The sequence below is a fragment of the Hipposideros armiger genome, unplaced genomic scaffold, assembly GCF_001890085.2.
Source record: "Hipposideros armiger isolate ML-2016 unplaced genomic scaffold, ASM189008v1 scaffold_175, whole genome shotgun sequence".
NCBI classification, from domain to species: domain Eukaryota; kingdom Metazoa; phylum Chordata; class Mammalia; order Chiroptera; family Hipposideridae; genus Hipposideros; species Hipposideros armiger.
The window spans coordinates 2,172,371-2,193,647 of record NW_017731525.1 but is presented as its reverse complement, the minus strand read 5'-3'; the positions used below and the strand labels follow the sequence as shown (position 1 = coordinate 2,193,647).

Genomic DNA, 21,277 nt, shown 5'->3' with positions numbered 1-21,277 from the left:
AAGATACTTTGTTTAATATCTATCTTTTTAAATCTATTGAGACTTAACTGTGGCCTAACATATGGTCTATCCTGGAAACTGTCCCATGTGAACTTGAGAACGTGTATGCTGTTGTTATTGGGTAGAGGGTTCTGTATGTCTGTTAGATCTGGTTGGTTTATTGCGTTAAGCCCTCTATTTCATTATTTATATTCTGTCTCGTTGTTTCATTCATTATTGTGAGTGGGGTATTGAAGTCTCCAGCTCTTATTGTAGAACTGTCTATTTCTCCCTTCAGTTCTGTTGGGTTTTGTTTCATATATTTTAATGGTCTGTCATTAGGTGTGTACATGTTTATAATTATTGTATCTTCTTGCTGTATTGAACTTTTTATTAATATATAATATAATGTCTCTTATAACCTCTTTTTTATTTAAAGTATATTTTGGCTTATATTTGTACAGCCACCTCTGCTCTCTTTTGGTTACTATTTACATGTACTATCTTTTTCTATCCTGGCTCCTGTAAGCTGTGTGCAAGCTACTCCAAGTACATGTGGCTTCCATTGGGCTAGAAACGGGGATGGGTAGCTGTTACTGTGCTAAGAGCTGAAATTGACTGAAATTAACTCCAGATAGATAGTGTCAGAACTGAATTGAATGGTAGGACACCCAGCTGGTATCAGAGAACTGTTTGATATGTGGAAAACCCACACATCTGGTAACAGAAGTATTGTGTAGTAATAATATGAAAGTAAAGGAGAAATACATAAGAGGAGAGTGTTTTGCCTGTATTTGTAAGTATTACGGGGTGAATAGTGTCCCTCAAATTCATATGTTAAATTACTAACCTCCAGTACTTCAGAATGTGACTGTATTTAGAGAGTGGTAAGTGAAGTTAAATGAGGTCATTAGGATAGACCCTAATCTAATATGACTGGTGTCCTTATAAGAAGAAGAAACTAGAACACAGATACACACACAGATGAAGGACTATGTAAAGAAATAGGGAGAAGACAGCCATTTACAAGCCAAGGAGAGAGGCTTCAGAAAAAAACAATTCTGCTGATACCTTGATCTTGGACTTCTAGCCTCTAGAACAGTGAGAAATAAATATCAATTGTTTAAGCCACCCAATCTGTGGTATTTTGTTATCCCAGCCCTAGCAAATTAATACTAGAAAGCATACTCCCACAAGAGTATGTGTTTGAGCTTAAGAAATGTATTTAAGATCTGAAATATTTCATTCTAGTGTGTGCTAAGGCTGACTTCTATTGGTGTCTCTTCTTAAATCTCCTGGTGGTATGTCACGGTAGGGTATGTCTGGTAATGTTCCTTTTGGAAATGTATCTTATACCTATTGAACATTTACTGTGAAGATGATATTTTGAAAATACTTGACAATATTCGAATGTACCAAAGAAGAATCTGTCATAGTAGGTATAAAACAAAGCTTCATGAGCCTTCCTATAAAAATTTCATGTGGTGGGAGTTTATGGGGACTTTTAGGTAGAGATCGTATTATCGTTATGCTGGGGTAGAAGTGTAGGTGAAGGGAAAGTGCTTTTTATAAAATTTACACTTTTTTTATTTTATAGTAAACAATCTCATTTTATCTTCTGAGAACTTGGGGAATGATATGGACAGTGACATTTCTGATTCATGAAATTATCTTGCATAGTTCCTTGAGTATTTCACCTGTAAAATGAGGAATTTTTTTTCACATAATTATATTAAAAGAATTCCCGAGGCTGGAAAAATAAAATCCATACTTTTTTTTAAGTAAAATTTAGAGCATGACAAGGAAAAGTTCCAATCTGACAAGAAAACTTACAAATTATTATTCAAACGTATTCAAAGCTTTGCAATTTGGGTAACTGAAGGAAATCTATTTGCAAATTTTTTAAGTAGTTCTTGAAGTGGAGATTCCAGAGTTGCTTTATTTTTCAGGCTTCTCTGAATTATATACTAATTATAGATAAAGCAAAGTAAAAACAGGTAAAATTCTTTTCATCAACACTTCAGTATTATTTGAACCAATTTGTCCCTATCATTATTGTGGGTTATTCCTTGCAGCATTTAGTTGTCCTGTTTCTTAATTTTCCTTTCATCTAGAATAGTTCCTCAGTCTTTGTGTTTCATGACATTGACATTCATGGAGTACAGGTCAGTTATTTTATAAAATGTCCTTCAGTTTGAGTTTTTCTGATGTTTCCTCATGAGAAAATTCAGCTTATGCAAGAATATCACTTAAAAAGAACTGATGCTGTGGTCTTCTCAGAGCACCATATCAGGAGGCATCTGATATCCACTTGCCTCTTCACTGGCAATGTTAACCTTCATTATTTGGTTAAGGTGGTGTTTATAAAGTTATTTTTCCTTCTGTCCTTCATAAATATCTTTGGGGGAGATACTTGGAGACAACATAAATGGCCTGTTACTAAAGCTTTACCCACCAGTTTTAACATCTATTGCCTGTCTTGATTATTATGATAATGATGAAAGTCACCAAAAGAGATTTTCTAATTTCATGATTTCTTCTACATTTATTAGTTGATATTCTACTCAAAGGAAGAGATTTCTCTTACCCCATTTATTCATTCATTCATTCATTTATATCAGTATGGACTCAAAGATTCTTATTTTATTCAATGGGACATAATCCTTTACTACTCTTATTTATTTGATACTTAGAGTGCCGAAGATTTGGTCAGTATCAGCCCCTTCCATGTCAGGTTGACATGTTTACATCATTCTCTGAACCCACCTTTACTTTCTGGCACCAAAAAAATGTTTCAGGCTCATTTTGTATTTTCTCTGCCCTAGCCCTTGAAATCAGCCTTTTCTCCAAAAAAAAGAAACAAACAATTATTTTTTAAAAGCCTTCTAAAACAATTCTATTGTTTGTATGGGTCCAATGTTCAGGCTTTTGGTAATCAATCTCTGTTATGATTCCAGTCAGCCAATGGCATTAGTCCACTAGTCTTAATTAATAATTGCTTCCTATTCAAGAATAATGATTATTAGTCATAAGACAAGGAAATCTTCCTAAACATGATACCTTGGATAGAAAGATTAAGGACATGAACAAAAGTTTTAAATACAAAGTTGAAAAGCTTCCGTATTAAAAATAATTGCCTTAAACACAATTAAAAGTTAAAAACCATTTAGAAAAAAAAACCACTTTCAATATTTGACAGATAAAAGGTTAATACTTTTAATATATACTCTTAAATCAATAAGATATAAAAAGGGGCAAAAATATATATTGAGGTAATTCACAAGAGAACAAATACAAATGACCAAAAAATATGTCTCAGCTTCATGAGCAAGCAAAGTAGTACCAATTACATCAAATGAAATTACCCAAGAGAAAATTTGTGACCCATAACATTGGCAAAGATTCTATTTAATGACACTTCATTTTTTTTAAGGCACTCATTTCTTATAGAATTGTAAATTATAACAGCTTTACTATAGGACAATTAAATGATATAAATTAAAGGCCTTGGTAGGTTTTGGTTTTATGGTAGGTTTTAGGTAGGGGACATGTCCCCTAGTCAGGTAATATCTATTCCCATAAAACATTTAGATAAAGGAAACACGACCTCTTCACATTAAGCCCGTTTAAACATTACAAATTTCATTCAAACTTTTACCTTAATCCTATTATCGACTCTTACACATTTCTATAGTCACTCAATTTAATTGTACCCCATGTTAGGGCTTCACCAATAGCTGTTGGTACCACAACGCATGACAAGGAGTCTCAGAAACTTCTCTTCTTAGGCCAGCCAGGTGGCGCAGCTGGTTAGAGCACGAGCTCTGAGCAACAGGGTCGCCAGTTTGATTCTCACACGGGCCAGTGAACTGCGCCCAAGCTGAGCTGCCACTGAGCTGCCAACGGGTGGCTGGATGACTCAGCCGTACAACGTTGCTGGTTTGACTCCTGCAAGGGATGGTGGGCTGCACCCCATCCCCTCCCCGCAACTAGATTGAAAGCAGTGACTGAACTTGGAGCTGAGCTTGCGCCCTCCACAACTAAGATAGGACAACTTGACCTGGAGCTGATGAGTCCTGGAAAAACACAATGTTCCCCTTCCCCAATTCCCCAATAAAATCTTAAAAAAAGAAGGAAAGGAAGGAAAGAAAGAAAGAAAGAAAGAAAGGAAGGAAGGAAGGAAGGAAGGAAGGAAGGAAGGAAGGAAGGAAGGAAGGAAGGAAAGAAAGAAAGAAAGAAAGAAAGAAAGAAAGAAAGAAAGAAAGAAAGAAAGAAAGAAAGAAAGAAAGAGAAACTTCTGACCACTTTACCCACTCGTGTTAGGCTTTGGGTCCCCAGTCAGGTAACCCGGGCCCTTTTGTCAGTTCTTTATCTTGACCTCACTATTGCCCTAGATGATTCCAGGTCAGATTTCTCATTGTTCTTTACCTTCCAGTTTTTAAAATTCCTCCATACTGGGGTTTATAGAGCAGGACTTGTTTGGGGCATTTTAACGTTGGGGGACTAACAGGGGTCCATGTGGCCCACACAAGCTTTGACAGTGCTGTATTAAGACCTTTTTTCAACCCCATCAATATTTGTTTTATTCATCACTTAAGCTAGGCTAAGCTATGATGTTTTGAAAGTTGGGTGTATTAAATGCATTTATGTCCTAAGATATTTTCAATTTACAATGGTTTTATCTGGATGTAACTCCAGCGTAAGTCAAGGAGCATCTGCAGTTTGGTATTTTGCTGTCTTTCAATCATTTAAAAACTATAGCTTTGCATATCGTGTGTGGATAATTGTCAAGCTCTGGTCTTCCCACTCCGCTTATCATTTGTATCAAGTGATCCAACACAGTATGGTTATACCTTTCATTAAACTGTTAGAACAATGTTTAAAATCTATGTATTATTTCAATTCATCTGAATCCTTAATTTTCTAAAACCAAACACTCAAACCCAACTCCTCTCCTGCTCCCCCCATCACCATGGAACATCGCTGGAGAGTTCTAGAAGAGACTCGCCGAAACTGCTATTAAGTAGTATTCTAGTAGTTTCTATGGGTAAAAGGCAACAGCATCCAGTTTGAAAACCATAAACGCAGCATATCCATTGTGATATTACAATGTCACTAAGCCATAATTCTATTCTGTCAGCAGTGTTCATTTTTTATAGTTTTGCATTTATGTTACAGATACCTCAGCAACAGCTGGCCATCAAAGCGCGCTCCTTGCCCTCCGCAGATGTGCCCAGCACTGAGTATAATTTAGGGCCAAGTCGTCAAGGAAGTCAGGGAGCGAACCAGAGAACCAAGCCGCAAGAGCACACGATCATCCCCACCTGCCACAGCCGCTTGAGCCGCGCCCTTCCCAACAGAGGGCGCCCGCGCCTCCGCGGCCTCTGCGCCGGCGCGGGCCCCGCCTCCGCGCTCGGCCCCGCCTCCTCGCTTAAAGCTAGGGATCCAGCACGTCCCGCCCCGCCCTCTCGTGCGTCGCAGCGGCGGCCAAAGCATGGAGGGTGAGAGTACGTCGGCGGTGCTCTCGGGCTTTGTGCTCGGCGCACTGTCCTTCCAGCACCTCAATACGGACTCAGACACGGTGAGCCGAGGGGCGGGGCGGGATCCGGCATCGCCTCGAAGAGGCCCAGCGTCGGTGACCTCCCCGCCGCCGCTGCCCGGGTTCCCGCCTGCGAGTTCCCTTCCGCACCGCCGGCCTCAGCCCTCTGGGCTGCCTTCTCCTCCTGGGCGGCGAGAGATGTGCCTCCCGCCCGCTAGGTCTTTTCCAGGATTAGCCCTCCTTCTAACCAGTGTTTATTTTCGTGCCCCGATCCGGCTATCCCACACGCCCCCATTGCTTTCAACAGTCCACTCCCCCTTTTTTTCTGGTTCAACTTGATTGTGAAAGGATGGAAAGTTCACACAGCGTTCGTTCTCCCGCTACCGCTATAAAGTTTGCCCGTTAACTTGCCGTTTCTCCTAACTACCGACAGACGTTTTCAAAAACGACTCAATTTTTTATGCAGAGCAGCTACTGTGCATGTTTGTTGAAATGGTGGGATGGTAAGGGAATAAGAGATGTTGCATCCAGTGGCTATTTTCTGGGAAGTCTTAGTGAATGAAAAAGCTCAATTTAGTCTCAGATACCTGACTTTTGTTTGCATTGGTATTAAATTGTAAGGCTTCAGCTAGTTCCTTTTCTGATGCTTTCAGTTATAATTTATCCTCAAATGTTAGATATTTAACTGCTTATTTCATACTAATTGCCTAGGTTCAAAACCTCTGGGTGAAGTAGTGAAGTAGTTTTTTAAATACAGTTTCTATTTTTAAACTTTTATTTTTATGAAGTTAAAAAAAAACAGTAAAACTTTGAGCCCAAGAAGTAGAATCTTAGAATAAGTGCTTAGTAACTTGTTAATACGGTTTAGAGAATACCATACTGAACAAAGTCTAGTAATTTAACCTTGTAGATTAACACCTAGCAAAGAGCAAATATATGACAATTTAAAATGTATGTAGCTGTGGAAATTATTTTGGAATGGCCTTAAGTCCTCTGTAGCTTAAAAGGTTAGCCCTTGGAAAGTACCTTGTGTAGGCCCTTGTTTCTTAGACCTTTTTCCTAAGGTCTTTAAAGGATGATTTTCTGAATAGTTTTACATGCATTGTCCCTGCTTCCTTTCTCGCGGTTTGTCCAAAACACTACAGTGTAGAGTTCTGGATTATTCCTACTTGATTACAGTAAAGACATTGTGAAAACATTCCTTTTGTGCTCCTCTTTCAATGAAATGGAAAAAAAAATTCTTAATTAGACAAGATCTTCATTGTGCCGAGAAATAACTGAATTCTCCAAAATTCAAAGAAATTGAATTTTGCCACAGTTATGGCAAAATGCATGTACTCTTAAAAGAACCAGCACTCACAGCTTCCCTTTTAGAGAGCAGACTGATATTGAATCCTAAATCTTTAATATTTTGCACAATTTTTTTTTTTAAGATTTTATTGGGGAATTGGGGGAGGGGACCAGCCAAATTGTTCTTCGTCTTCATTGTGGAGGGCGCCAATCGCCATCTGGCTGGCCATAGGCAGCTTGTGGCTTCTAAACTCAAGGTGCTGAGTTCAGTCTTGGTTGCTGGTGGGTGTAGCCACCATCCCATGCAGGAGTTGAATCAGCAGCCTTGTTAAGAGCGCACGCTGTATCCACTGAGCCATCGGGGTGGCAGCTCAGCTCAAGATGCTGAGTTCAGTCTTAGTTGTGGGTTGGTGTAGCCCACCATCGAACAGGCAATCTTGTTACACTAGCTGAACCATCCTGCTACCTGTTGGCAGCTCAGCTTGGGTGCAGCGTCACTGGCCCAAGTGGGAATCGAACCAGCAGCCCTGTTGCTCAGAGCTCGTGCTCTTAAGCCAATTCTTAACCAACTGAGCCACTCGGCTGGCCCAATATTTTGCACAATTTTTAATCTAAACATTGATTATAGTGTCATTTCATAGCTCAGAAGCCTCCACTGGCTCCCAGAAGTACATATCATTAATTCAGAGTCCTTGGCTAGTCACTCAGGATGTTCCATTATTGGCGTTATTTCTACCTTCTATGATTTCCTTACAAATGGGAGCCTTCAGCTCCAAGACAAACTGTTCTGCCCCTGGGACCTCAAGCATCGGGTGCTCATTTCTTGCTTTAAGCCTTTTATGCTTCCAAGGGTGCTAAAATCACAGTGGTAATTACAATCTATTCTACTCAGTTTTATTTAACTGTTAATCGTTTCCCACCTAACCTGGTAGTGTACCTGGTCTTTCTTTTCTGTGCCCCCAGCTGGTAACACACACTGTATCAGTGTAAAATACTTGAGAACTATTGGTTAGTTAAGTGACTAAATGTAATTCTACCAGTGTATTCCATATACTTACTGCTTCTTTTATCCATAGGAAGGTTTTCTCCTTGGGGAAGTGAAAGGTGAAGCCAAGAATAGCATTACTGATTCCCAAATGGATGATGTTGAAGTTATTTATACAATTGGTGAGTCACTTATTTCTAAGTCTTCAATTTTTTATGGTTTATGGTGAAAAGGATCAGCATGTTACTTTTTAAATGTTAAAAAAATACTAATTTTTAAAAGTGTCTTTTAAAAGAATCTATTGCACTCCTCAATTAAAATTATGACCATAGCCTAGTCTAAAGCAGGAAACAGCATGGGACATAGCAGATAAGATTACTGTGGGGAAACAAGGATGAAATAGCTCTTGCATATATTTAAATGGCAGGAAGATGGCCCAGCAAAAGAAGAAGGAACCAATAAGAAGGAACCAAAACCAAGAAAAAAAAGATAAAATTTTGGACAAAAACATTAAATGCTGCAGAAAAGTTAGAAGATGAGAACTGAAAAAAACTTGGTGATTGCATAATTGAAAACCTTGTGTAATTTCTGGAGTGTATGGGGAAAAGACCAGACAAGGGTTTGAAGAATGTGTAGTGAAGCAGCTGTAGCCTGTGGCAGCTGTTCTTTCAGGGCAAAAATGGGAAAAGGGAGCTTTAAAACATATAGGGAGTTTTCTGATTAACATATACAGTTTTTTCTAGGCATATTTTTTTACAAAATTAGTTTACTTTATTAAAAATTTATTAAAAATTTGGCATCATGACATCATATTGTGACATGACCATTTTCCCATGTCAAATAATCCTCTAAATATCATTTTTTACAACTGCATTGTATTCTCTTTGGTTTTACTTAATCTTATGGCTCTATGTAATTGCAGCAGTCCTTTATGTAAATTATAATCAGTGTTATTTCCAATTTTTCGTCATCTTACGTTATACTACAGTGAATATCCTTGTACATAAATATTTTTCTACATATATTATAGATACTTTCCTGGGAATGATATTACAATGTCAAAGGGTATGAACATTTTTAAGGTTCTTGGTCTGTACTGCAAATTGCTTTCCAGAAAGAGTGTATCAATTTATACTCACACTATTCATATGCCATTTTTTGTTTGCCACTTTAAAATGTAAAAACGCAATACATCTATATATAAATGTATATAAATGTAGGATATATGTGTAAACATGTAAATTTAAACTCACCCATTAGTCTCTGTTGCAACCACTTTTGGTTTCATGAGTATTATTGTTGCTCATTTATAATGTCTAAAAAGGATGATTGATCACTCTTCCTATTTAGAGGTATTTCTATTGACAAGAGAATAAAACTCACCTCTTAAAAGATGTTGGGGTTTTTTTCTTGATAGTCTAGTTAACATTGACAAATCCTTTATGAAAGTACTTGGAATAACAAGATGACCCCATTAACAGTTCTTTTAATCAACTGGGCAACATTAGAGCATAACATTTTTAGAACTCAATGAAAATATAGCAACTTTGAATTTATATTTTGTATTGTCTTTATTAGACTTCTTGAAAGAATATAGCATTTTAATAATGAGTGAGGATCTGGGTTTGAATACTGGCCCTAACACTGGCTTGGGATAGCCACTAAATCTCTCTGCCTGTTACCTCATTAAAATGAAAGGAATGATAACATCTTTCTCATAGGTTTGTTGTGAGGATTAAATGAGATAATGGTAAAGTACTTCCTGGCAGGAAGTGCTCAATATGTTATTCAGATGACAATTAATGTAATCATAACTAAAAATTCTTTTCTTCCAGACATTCAGAAATATATTCCATGCTATCAGCTTTTTAGGTGAGTAGTAGAGCAAGTAAATGACCCACTGTGAGAATTATTCTCTGCAAGTGAAGTAGCTTTTAAAACTAACAAAATATCTTAGTTACCAGTTATACATGATTATACTAATTAAAATGAAAAGCCTTTTCTTTAAATACATGAAAATTTACTTGTTTGTTTTAACTCTTAATAATTATTTCTCTGTAAATATGTGCTTGTTTTAGCTGATCTCCACAGCCTTTCCCAGGCACCAGTTTACCCTGAGGACTGTTTTTCTTCTCACACCCACTTGCCTCAGTGCCTACTGTGAACTCAGTGACACGGTCTCATACACCCACAGCAGCCCTTCTTCCTACCCTTTATTCCAGTCTATCATCTGTTTCCTCACCATATTTTTAAATGTTATCTTTTGTCTATTAACCGGTTAGATTCTTTAACCTGCTTCCTATTGCTTCCTACTGGGTGAAAATTTGTGCTGTTAGTCCTCCAGATAGTAGTAGTACTATTAGCCCTAATGTAGGCTTTCATATTTCAAAAAACTTTGTATTGAGGTATTTAAAAATTACTCATTATTATTACATACAGCAGAGTACAGAAATAAATGCATTTTCATAAGTACACACTTGTAACCACAACATCATGGTTTTAATGAAATAGCTTTATGATTTTCATAAACTGTACAGGAAAAATCAGCATTTTCTTACAGTCACATTGTATGTACACATCACTAAGGTGTAAGTTGCAGTGAGCATATGGTTCAGGTGAGAAAGATCTGTGGTAGGGATGATAGAAATAAAGGTGTAGTATAGTCTTAAACTGCTGTACCAAGACGAGGTACAGCTCCTATAGGGCCTAGATACAGCGGACATACAAAATATTTGTTGATGACTAAGGGATTCTTGGTGGAGACTCATAAAAAGTACTTAAAGGGATTAAGGGAGAGTCAAACAAAAAAGTAATTTACAGTCTTCTGGTAACTACCTTAATTAGACTAACTTAACACAGAGTCTTAGAGCTGAGGAAAGGATCTGATCCAGGTATGAGAAAGCCATGCCTCGGCCTTTTACCTTTATAAAATTAAGGGGTTGGGAGGTGGGCATAAGAACCACCTGAAATCGTTCTCATTCAAAAAGTTTATTACTTCATTTTCCCTTAACAACAAAATAAGTCTAAAAAGTTCATGATGTAACCAGTGCCACAGAACTGGTTAATGGTAGAGCTAAAGCTAAGAAGAATCAAAAGAATCAGGATTTCTTGTGTCCTAACCCAATAGCATATCACTCTGTTTTTTTCTTTAAGTGACATAGGTGAACTTGTTAAAAATAGAGTCTTCTGGTACCATACGTCTTGGAGTCCGAGCTGGATAAGCTTTAATACCCAGTTTTATGTTCTAATACAGAGGGTGACGAAGTATGGCCCCACGGCCTATTTTTATATGGCACGTGGCCCTCTTATCTATGATTAGTTAATATAATTTTTAAGGGTTGTAAAAAAAAAAAAAGGTGGGGGGAATATACAACAGAGACTATGTATCCAGTAAAGACTAAAATATTTACTATCTGGCCCTTTGCAGAAAAAGTTTGCCAACCCTACTCTAATATATTGTTTCTCAAAGTTTTTCACAAAAATAGAGATTGGCTTACATCAGGAAGTCCCTGGAAAACAGGCCATTGAAGCCTAAAACTTAAAGCCACTTTAAAAAAAAAAATGCAATTTAACATGAATTCTATTGCGCAATACCAATTTATATATTAAAATGCCCCCTCTTCCCAGAAACATCACATTTATCTCAATGAATGTTAAAGGAGGAAAATATGGCTTGTGATCTCTGTTATTTGAGGGGGGGGGGGAAGGCTGGAAGTAAATACTTTAAAATCTTTGCAAATTATCTTTTAATTCTCTCTACATCTTTTGACATTCCAAAACAAAGACCACTAAACTAAACCAATACCTATTCCTTGCTCCCCCCAAACCCTCCACACACACACACACACAAAAAAAAAAAAAAAACCCAAACCAACCAACTCCTAAAACACTTCATTTGATGCAATATGGCTTTTGGATAAATTGTGTTTTTGTTATTATCCTTCATTTTATATATTATTTTGTATGTAGCAATATTTTTAAAAAAGTTTTAATAAGTAAATTGTGAATGAATTGTGAACTGGCTATGTACCTGTATTTAATGAATAGTTTTTGTTTTAGGTTTTAAAAAAATGTGATGCCCAAACTGATCTCTAGAAGCTTTTTCTCTTTTCCTTTTTAACTGCTTATGGACGTCATATTTCTGCCTAAGTCTGTTAATTTGAGAACTTTCTCAACTATTTATTTTAGAACTTCATCTGACAGGCAAGTTAGATATATGGATTTTGACTGGGGAGTTGGGTTAGGAGTAACTAAAATTAAAGATGCTGATAAAAATCATTAATATTTTAGCTTATTTGAAATGCCTTTAATTTTGGCTTTTACAGCTTTTACAATTCATCTGGTGAGTTAAATGAGCAAGCACTGAAGAAAATACTATCAAGTGTCAAAAAGGTATATTCTGATTACCCTTGTCTGTTTTCGGGGGGAGGGGGAGGGTTGGTATTATAAGTTTCAGTTCCTAAAAACATATTTTGACAGAACTTTTAAGCAACATTTGTCCTATAAAGCAGGTGAGGAAAGGCTTGTGCTTTCCCGAAATTCAAAGGGGCTACTCTGAAACCAAAGCTAGTCATTGAAAGTATTAATTTCGTTCTCATTCTTCCCTTGACTATTCTTTTTTTTTTTTTTATGATTTTATTGGGGAATTGGGGAAGGGGAACAGCCAAGTTGTTGTCCTTCAATCTTAGTTGTGGAGGATGCCGCTAGCTCAGCTCCAAGTCCATAATTACCACACCCCTTCCCAGAACCATTTATTCTAGCACCTAATCCCTTACTGTTTTTACATAGCCAGTTACAAGTTTTTATAGTGCAGGGACGGTTTCCTATACAACAACTAATTTGGATTCTCCACAGCATACTTGCTGTTTAGTTAAAACTTGTTGAATGATCAAAATAGATTTTTTTTTCAAAATATAAAATATTTTCTGGGTATTTTTTTTCCTCTTAAAACTTTTTGATCTCTGAGTTGAAAATACAAGTGAATTCAGTAAAAGAATTTTCTTTCAAAAAATCCTGTGTTGAAAATGCTTGGGCTTTTGCCCTAATTATATTTGGATATTTAAAAATATACATGCAAAATGTTTTAGTTTTAAAAAGTAGTAATTTTAATTTCCTAAACTTAAATGAGCAAATATAATACTTAGTTGCTGAAACTGTCACAGACAGATCTTTAAGTGGTTGTTTTTCTCTTTCTTATACATATTAAGCTTTCAGCAAATGAGGTTTATTTTTCCAGTTTAAAAAAATAAAGGTTTAGTAATACTAACAACACATTTGGTTAGCAAGTTACAGTTTACAAAACCCTTTCACATAATCTTTTTCAATATTGAAACCAACTCTGTGGGGTAAATGATAATCCCATATAAATATCAAATTTGAAAGCTGTTGGGTTCAACTTACTTATTTAGCAAACCAAGTATCCATGCAGTAAATTAACTTGTTTTCATTGACATTTTCTTCATTTAAATTTTGACTAAAGATTAAGATTTTAAGATAGCAAATGTCTTAAAGTTAATCTTTTTTTCTGTAATCTATACTGAATAAAATTGTAGCCCTGTAACTGAATGGAAAATAATTTAACTACGTCAGTTTTTATACTTACAAAAATGTATTTATGTAAGTGTATGTATGCTTTGTTTACATATGCCCAAAATCTTGCTAAATACTAAGAAAGCTATTTTTTTAAGTCTGTCAATTTTATTATGACAGTAAAACACATAATAATTATAACCATTAAGGTATACACCTGATATTTTTTCTGCATTTTCTTTCAGGATGTGGTTGGTTGGTACAAATTCCGACGTCATTCAGACCAGATCATGACATTTAGAGAGAGACTGCTTCACAAAAACTTACAGAAACATCTTTCTAGCCAGGAACTTGTGTTTCTACTATTAACACCGAGTATAACAACAGAAAGCTGCTCTACTCATCGGCTGGAACATGCCTTATATAAACCTCAGAAAGGGTAAATATTGGCCAGTCACTGGCTATCTTCAGCTAATAGAAAAATTATACCCAGTATTTTTATAGTACTTTTTGCAGCTTACCAAGTATTTTCATATATTGTTGCATTAGATTGTCATAACAATGCTCTGAAGTCTATCTTACCATCTGTTCTTTTTTTAAAGATTTTACTGGGGAATTGGGGGAGGGGAGCAGTGCTGGGGAATCGGGGAATGTGAACAGACAAGTTGCTGTCCTTTTGTTCTTCAGTCTAGTTGTGGAGGACATCGCTTCACTGGCCCATGTTGATGTTATGATCATTGCACTCTTCCCAGCTGAGGCAGATCAGTCGCCGCCTGTCGGCTGTTCACAGTAGCTTACAGCAGTCCACTGCAGCCCCTCTGCAGCCTATGCTGTCGCCAGTGACTCATGGCATTCCAGCTCCAGGTCGAGCTGTAGTTCACAATCTTAGCTGTAGAGGGCACAGCTTACTGGTGCATGTTCGATCCGAGCCAGGGCCCTGCTGCTCAGAGCTGGCGCTCCCAAGCCAACTCTTAACCAACGAGCCACTCAGTTGGCCCCCCATCTGTTCTTGATTGATGGGAAAATGAAGGTCAGATAAGAAAATTGGAAGCCCAGTGTGGAATGTTAACTTGTGTTTCCGGCACTGAGGATTTTGTTATTTACCATAAGGTGGAAAAAATATGTGTGCCTTAGATATTAGTTGCTAACGGATATAACGTAGAACTTAGGCCTGGGTTCTTGAGTAGCTTTTCTATAACCTCTACAGGGAAGCAAGGTAGTTCTTAATGATCTACCAACATGAGTTAACAGGACTCCCCAAAGGTTGAAACAACATTTTCATGGAATATGAGAATTAAGCTAAAAGAGTACCAACTAAGGTTAACTTTATTATTTATGAAAGATAGGTAAATCTCAACAGGCTTATTTTTATATGTGCCAATCAGTTAAAATAGCCATTAAAGTTTTTTTTTTTTCCTCACATAATTATCTTACACTATATACATTTCACAACTTGTAAACGCCATTTTCCTCAAGTCAGTAAATTCTATCTTGGGTAAGTAGTAAGGAATGGGTTGTTTTTTCATCTTGTAAGGGAAAGGTAGTTTAAACTAATAAGCAGATGCTAATTTTTCACTTTATTCTAGTTTATATTTTAAAATTTTATTTCTTCAGACTTTTTCATAGGATACCTTTAGTGGTGGCCAATCTGGGCATGTCTGAACAACTGGGTTATAAAACTGTATCAGGTTCCTGTACATCCGCTGGTTTTAGCCGAGCAGTAAAAACACACAGGTGAGATTCCTCAGTTGCTTCCCCACTAAACTTAATCCTATTCATTTTTTTTAATTAAATTTTTTGTTACACAACAGCGGAATAAAAATAAAAGGAAAATTGACTAATGACCATGTCACTCAAATAAACCAGACTGTTTTATTTTCTCCATATTTCCTTCTAGCATTTGTTCATTTATCAAAAATAAAAATGGGGTTGTTGCATATCCTGCATATTTTAACATATAAGACTAAGTAGCTAGCCTCAAAATAATTTTCTAAGGCAGCAGTTCAGATTAAAGGCATGAAATTGACTGGATATTAAATAAAGCCAAAAATAAGTCTTTAGCCAAGGCTCATGCATACTATAGGCTGCTAATCTATGACTTTTTTGTGGTAATTAAGGGAATAACATCAGAAATAACATTGGTTCTTAGGATACTTACTAGAGTATGAACTTTATGAGAAAAAGGACTAGATTTTATTTAGTTTTGTGTTCATTCCCACAGTACTTAACAGTGTCTTACAGAAATTTAATACCACATTTCATTGATTGTAAGAGGCACAGTGTTTATATTATATAAAATACTGCCTCTGAATCAATGACTTAAAATCAATGAAATGTGATTTATGATTCTTCTGTTGCTCAACCACACATAAGTTTATCATATCATTAAATGAGTTCTGTACACTTGCCTGAGGAAATTGTAATTTTTTACAGTCCTGAATTTTTTGAAGAAGATGGATCTTTAAAAGAGGTACACAAGATAAATGAGATGTATGCTTCTTTACAAAAGGAATTAAAGGTAAGTTAACTTATCCAAAACTTAAAGACCAATTCTAGAGTTCATATCAAATTGATCACTGAAATTTTTTAGGGATAACTTAACATTTGATTAGATGTATAGTTTATTTTAGCTTCAGTAAAGACTTTAATCTCAGTGGCCTGTAAATACAAGTTTAGTTTCACATTATATCTTGGCTGCAGCTCTGCTACTGTTCTACATGTCATCTTTATTCTAGGATCCAGACTGAAGGAGCAGCCCTTAAGTGGGATACGCTCTTCTCACGACAAAGGGAAAAAAGAACAAGAAAGCTAGTGGAAATTCACAATAGCTGTTAAAACTGCTGAGCTGGCATGTCACTTCCACTCATATTTCACTGGCCCAAAGGACATCACGTCATAATAGGCAGGGATATATAATCCTTTTACAAGATGAAAAGGGAAGCAAATATTTTGGAACAAAACAATCTACCACAGTACCCAGTTCTCTCTTACTGTGGCAGGTCAGGTCCATTGAGAAGTAAACATAAAGATAAGGATTAGACAAGCAAGAGATTTATTGGGCCTGAGAAGGATAAAGGGGAAGGAGCACCTGAGAACGACAGGGAGGGGAATGCTTTAGACTGCAGGGCCAGGGTCTCAGTCAGACTGATGGTATGTCTTTGAGCAAAGCTGTCCAATGGGAATGGACTTGTAATAATACCCTCCAGTGTGCTCAGTCCTTGACAAGGAGCAGCCTAGGGGGAAGCCTGACTTAAGTATAGACACTCAAATGGAGATCTGAGTAGTGTATTTCTATGGTTACCATATTTGTCAGTGTAGCACATGAAGAGAAATGGGGTTTATACTTTTTACACACTACTAATATAAATACAGGACTTTGATGAATGATAATATAGGAATTTTAGAAAAGAAATATCCATTGTAATATAACCATTTGCACTTTGCCATATTCTCCAGTTTTTCCCTGATGTATACATGCTTTTACATAGTTGACAGTGATGGGGCATATAAATTTGTGTCGTGATTTTTATTTGATTTGATATTTTGAAACATTTTTCATGTTGCTACATATTCTTTGGTTCTTTTTTTTTTTAAAGTTTATTGGGGAACAGTGTGTTTTTCCAGGACCCATCAGCTCCAAGTCAAGTTGTTGTCCTTCAGTCTTAGTTGTGGAGGGCGCAGCTCAGCTTCAAGTCCAATCGCCATTTCCAATCTAGTTGTAGGGGGCACAGCCCACCATCCCATGCGGGAGTAGAGCTGGCAGCCTTGTTAAGAGCACGCGCTCTAACCAACTGCACCATCCAACTGAGCCATCTGGCCGCCCACCGGCAGCGCAGCTCAAGTTGTTGTCTTCAATCTAGTTGTGGAGGGCACAGCTCACTGGCCCATGGGGGAATCAAACCGGCAACCCTGTTGCTCAGAGCACGCACTCTAACCAACTGAGCCACCGGCCACCCACTTTTGTTCTTTTTAACAGCAGTGTATATCATAGAGTAGTATATTAGAACTCTTATTTTAAAAGTACCAACTTGGACTAAAATAGATAATGTAGAGGTATGTTACAGGAACTATAGGCAGAAGGCAGCTGAGCTTCAGGAAGGAATTGGAACCAGGAGCTGGAGTGCCATCAGAACTTTCTTTCCCTTTGTGTCTGCACATTTGTTTCCTTCATAGTATCTATACATCTGTTTATTCATCCACTGGCCGACGAGAGAATGGCCAACCTTCAGCTCCTGCATTTAGATCTCATCTATTCAAGAGATTAGGGTTTGCCAATTCGCTATGTAGTATGTCTGCTTGGGTCAGCTAGCGTCAAGTTGGTGAAGGGGTTACTTGTGAACTCTTATGACAGGGTGAACAATAGCAATGGGTTGAGCAGACATCCTAAAAATTATCCACTACAACTGGCTAGAACAACCCATTACCTTATAATTGGACAGTTACTTTTGATTAGATATTATACTAAGAAACATCCTATATAAATTTTGTTATTGATATATACCCAAAATGGAATCATTGAGTCAAAGGGTGTCAGTACTTCAAACTGATCACACATGAGGCCAGTCTGCTTTTCAAAAGTAGTTTCTTTTACAGGAATTATGAAATTCCTGTATGAAAATTCATAACAGTAAAATGAAGTCGCTTTTCTTTAATGTTCAATGTTTGCAGTAACTGTGCACCTCTCAAATAGTACAGCATTTTTTGTTTCAAAGTGAGTTAAATATTCTTTATTTCTCTGTATTATCAAGGAAATAACTGGTGTGATAAAGCTATGTATAAATGCGAAGTTAATATATCTGGAAAGCATTTTATAACCTATAAAGCACCATACAAGTGTTTGATGAGTTCCTCCGAAAATAGCAAAATTATAATTTTTATAAAGGCAAGTAATACTTATAACCATGAAGAATTTTATATTGTGAACCTAGACTGTAATACACAACTTGGAATTTTATCTATGCCCTTAAATGATTTTATTTTGCAGAGTGTATGCAAAAAAGTAGAACATAGTGAGCAAGCAGTAGAGAAACTACTAAAGGATGTAAACAGATTAAAACAAGAAATTAAAAAAAGAAAACATGCACAGATTCAAGCAGCACGTAAGTAAAAAGTTCACACATCACTACTTTCTTTGCTTAAAAAATTTTGATTTGAATTATGGATGAGCCAGCTGTACTAACAGATGGATTTGTCCACTTTAAGATTAAAAGTAATTGTTTTATTAATACTCTTAAATCCCACTGAACAAAGAACATGGTACTATTGTAGCTATACTACATTGTTGATATTAAAGAATATAACTTTAATTTCCTCAGAATGTTGTGGTGTAAGAGTTGGAATTTGGGATTTTATATGTCATTTTTCTCACTTTAGGTAATTTGTTAAAATTGTTAGTGTTTTTGAGTCAACTTTACTAACAATCATAAAAGCTTTGTAGAACCAATATTGTATGTTGAACTCTTATTTTATTTTGTTTAGGAGAGAAGAACGTGCAAAAGGAGCCTCAGGAGAACACTTTTCTTTGTCAAGCTTTACGGACCTTTTTTCCAGATTGTGAACTTCTTCATTCATGTGTTATCTCCTTGAAAAACAGGCATATTTCTAAAAGTAGCTGTAATACCAACCACCACCTCAATGTGGTAGACAACCTGACCTTAATGGTAGAATGCACTGACATTCCAGAAGCCAGTCCAGCTAGTAATAGTAGTGCACTGCAGGTGCTGAAGCGTAAAGCTTTAGATACAGATGACAGGTGCCAATTCAAGAAGTCACGGCTATTAGAGATACAAAACAAACCATCTAAGACAGATACTGATAGTAGTAACCAAGAAAAAGCATCCACGAGCAGCTCAGAAACAGATCAAGAGAGTGAAACAATGAAGGGTTCTGGTGAATATCCACGGTCTCCTACATTTTGATCCTTTTAGGCCCAAAGGTTTTTATTTTGCTGAAGGGTAAAAACCATTGTTTTTCCTATATGTTCAGCCTACATAAATAAGTTCTAGTGCATTTATTTTATAAAGTAGTTTTTAAAATACCAGATGGTTTTATTTTAAAACCAAAACCTTTTTTGCCCCTTTTACTAAACAGTTGAGGGAAAAGCTTAACTAGGTATTTTAAATTTGTACAGCATTCTTTATAATTGGGAGAGGCTAGCCTTATTTTCACAAAAGCAAGAAGTCTCAAGTTAATATGAAAATGTATTTAATTTTTTTCTGAGTCATTGCAATTCCTACTCCTTAAGTTATGATAAATAGTACATCATGGCTAGGGTTGCCAGATAAAATGCTAGACATCATACAATATTAAGGACCTACTTATATTTGAAAATTATTCATTGTTTATCTGAAATTCAAATTTAATTATGTCCTGTATTTTTATTTGCTAAATCCGGCAGTTCTAATTATGGCACGGGTGTAATGCACCACAGTTTGGTTTCTTTAAAGTGAAGAATTTATAGAAACTTTTAAAACAATCTTAAGTACAAAATACTTAACGTTTTTTCATTTTACAGCAACTTCCCACTCCCAAATTTACTTAAGTTGTCCTAACCACACCTAATTCAACAACTGATTTTTTAAAGCTATTTTTATTGTTGTTCCAAAGCAGTTTTTATTGCAACAGGAACTTTATTTATTTTTTTTAGGAACTTTCTTTTTAATACTCATGTTTTCATCAATACAATAGCAAATACAACTAACAGGTCTGGGTACAAAATAGCTGGCAATGCAGAACTCAACTGGAAGGAGAGTCACAGGCTTCAGTACAATTTTTAGAAAGGATTTAAAACCCGTTTAATCCAGGGAGTTGGTTAAGTGGAGGCTGGCTAAAAGAGCTTTTGCTGTGTTTTTTCAATTTCTTTTCTGTAATAGAATTTTCCATGAAGTGTACACATCACATGAAACCTTCATGTTTCACTCACTGGATGACACGCTGAACACACGCTTTGACCATTGCTCTTCCATCTGTTACTTCCTAAGTGGTAGAGCAAATTCATACCCAGAATCAAACTATCATCTGTGTGTTAACAAACATTAGTTACCATGGGGTGTTTATGAAGCCCACATAATACCAGAGATGATTTGTGCAAATAATGAGATTCTGCTGAGATTTTTACTGGTTATATAAGAAGCACTGTGGTATTGCGAAGGGCAGAAGGAGGGGAAATAGGTTGTCAGTCTAAATCCTGATTTTCAAATAACCACAAATATCACCAGAGCATAAAGAACTTACCACGTAACATAATGACTAAATGTAACGAACAAATGAACAAAACTGAGTACACAGTCTAGACTAGGAACAGCAAAAGCAATAAGCAGCCCACATGTGCAAATGTCTTCTCTAGATAATAGGTTGAGATTTTTCAAAGATGTTTACATACTTACTCAAACTGAAGTCATGCCTTCCATACAAAGTTCAATTTGCAAAAATGCTATAGAGGTACAAAAATATTTAGCTCGTACTTTTGCACAACGATCCATCTTTGAAGATTTCAATACTAAACTTTCAGTAATAGAGAAGCTTATTCAGGTCAGTAGTACACAGCTGAACTTCCATAATTGAGTTGGGGATGCCCAACTTGCAGGTATTCAGTGAAAAGAAGGAAAAGAGTCCTCATAGGACATTTCCCCCCAGTTCCATCTTTTGGCAGTTAGTTTTATCACTGGAGTAAGATAAAATGACATAATAGATTGTCTATGGATCAGTTTATTTAAAGTACATTACCAGTTTCAGACCAGACTAGTCCAGGAATAAATGTTAGGTCCTGTGACAGCACCACTCTCCATCCAATGTAACATCTCTACAAAGGGAAGACCCACAGTACTAGCCAGGGATACCTTATTTGCTAGTTAGAAAACCTCCCTGAACAGTTTCAAGGCCATACCCTGTCGTGGATTTTTACATTATACAAGCATTGCACTTTCCTGCACCCATGTCCCTACAATTCCATTTAT

The 21,277-nt window shown here is 36.5% G+C and overlaps 1 protein-coding gene across 2 annotated transcripts; it reads left to right on the top strand.

Moving 5' to 3' along the window:
* Positions 1-5,425: 5,425 nt before the first annotated feature.
* On the top strand, positions 5,426-20,915 carry ABRAXAS1 (abraxas 1, BRCA1 A complex subunit). Of its 2 annotated transcripts, none has more exons than XM_019652190.1 (9): positions 5,426-5,560; positions 7,885-7,975; positions 9,629-9,665; positions 12,119-12,185; positions 13,568-13,761; positions 14,937-15,056; positions 15,756-15,840; positions 18,307-18,421; positions 18,801-20,915. In XM_019652190.1, the coding sequence occupies exons 1-9, from the start codon at positions 5,474-5,476 to the stop codon at positions 19,238-19,240; spliced, it is 1,236 nt and encodes a 411-aa protein (XP_019507735.1). In that variant the 5' UTR covers positions 5,426-5,473; the 3' UTR covers positions 19,241-20,915. The 2 variants fall into 2 exon arrangements, with proteins under 2 accessions (XP_019507735.1, XP_019507736.1); XM_019652191.1 differs by having other exon boundaries at positions 5,473-5,560; positions 7,889-7,975.
* Positions 20,916-21,277: the final 362 nt, after the last annotated feature.

Coding starts and splice junctions, on each gene's coding strand:
- ABRAXAS1 (XM_019652190.1), top strand. CDS start 5,474: ATGGAGGGTGAGAGTACGTCGGCGGTGCTCTCGGGCTTTGTGCTCGGC. Junction 13,762..14,936: donor TTATATAAACCTCAGAAAGG/GTAAATATTGGC, acceptor TTATTTCTTCAG/ACTTTTTCATAGGATACCTT. Junction 15,057..15,755: donor CGAGCAGTAAAAACACACAG/GTGAGATTCCTC, acceptor AATTTTTTACAG/TCCTGAATTTTTTGAAGAAG.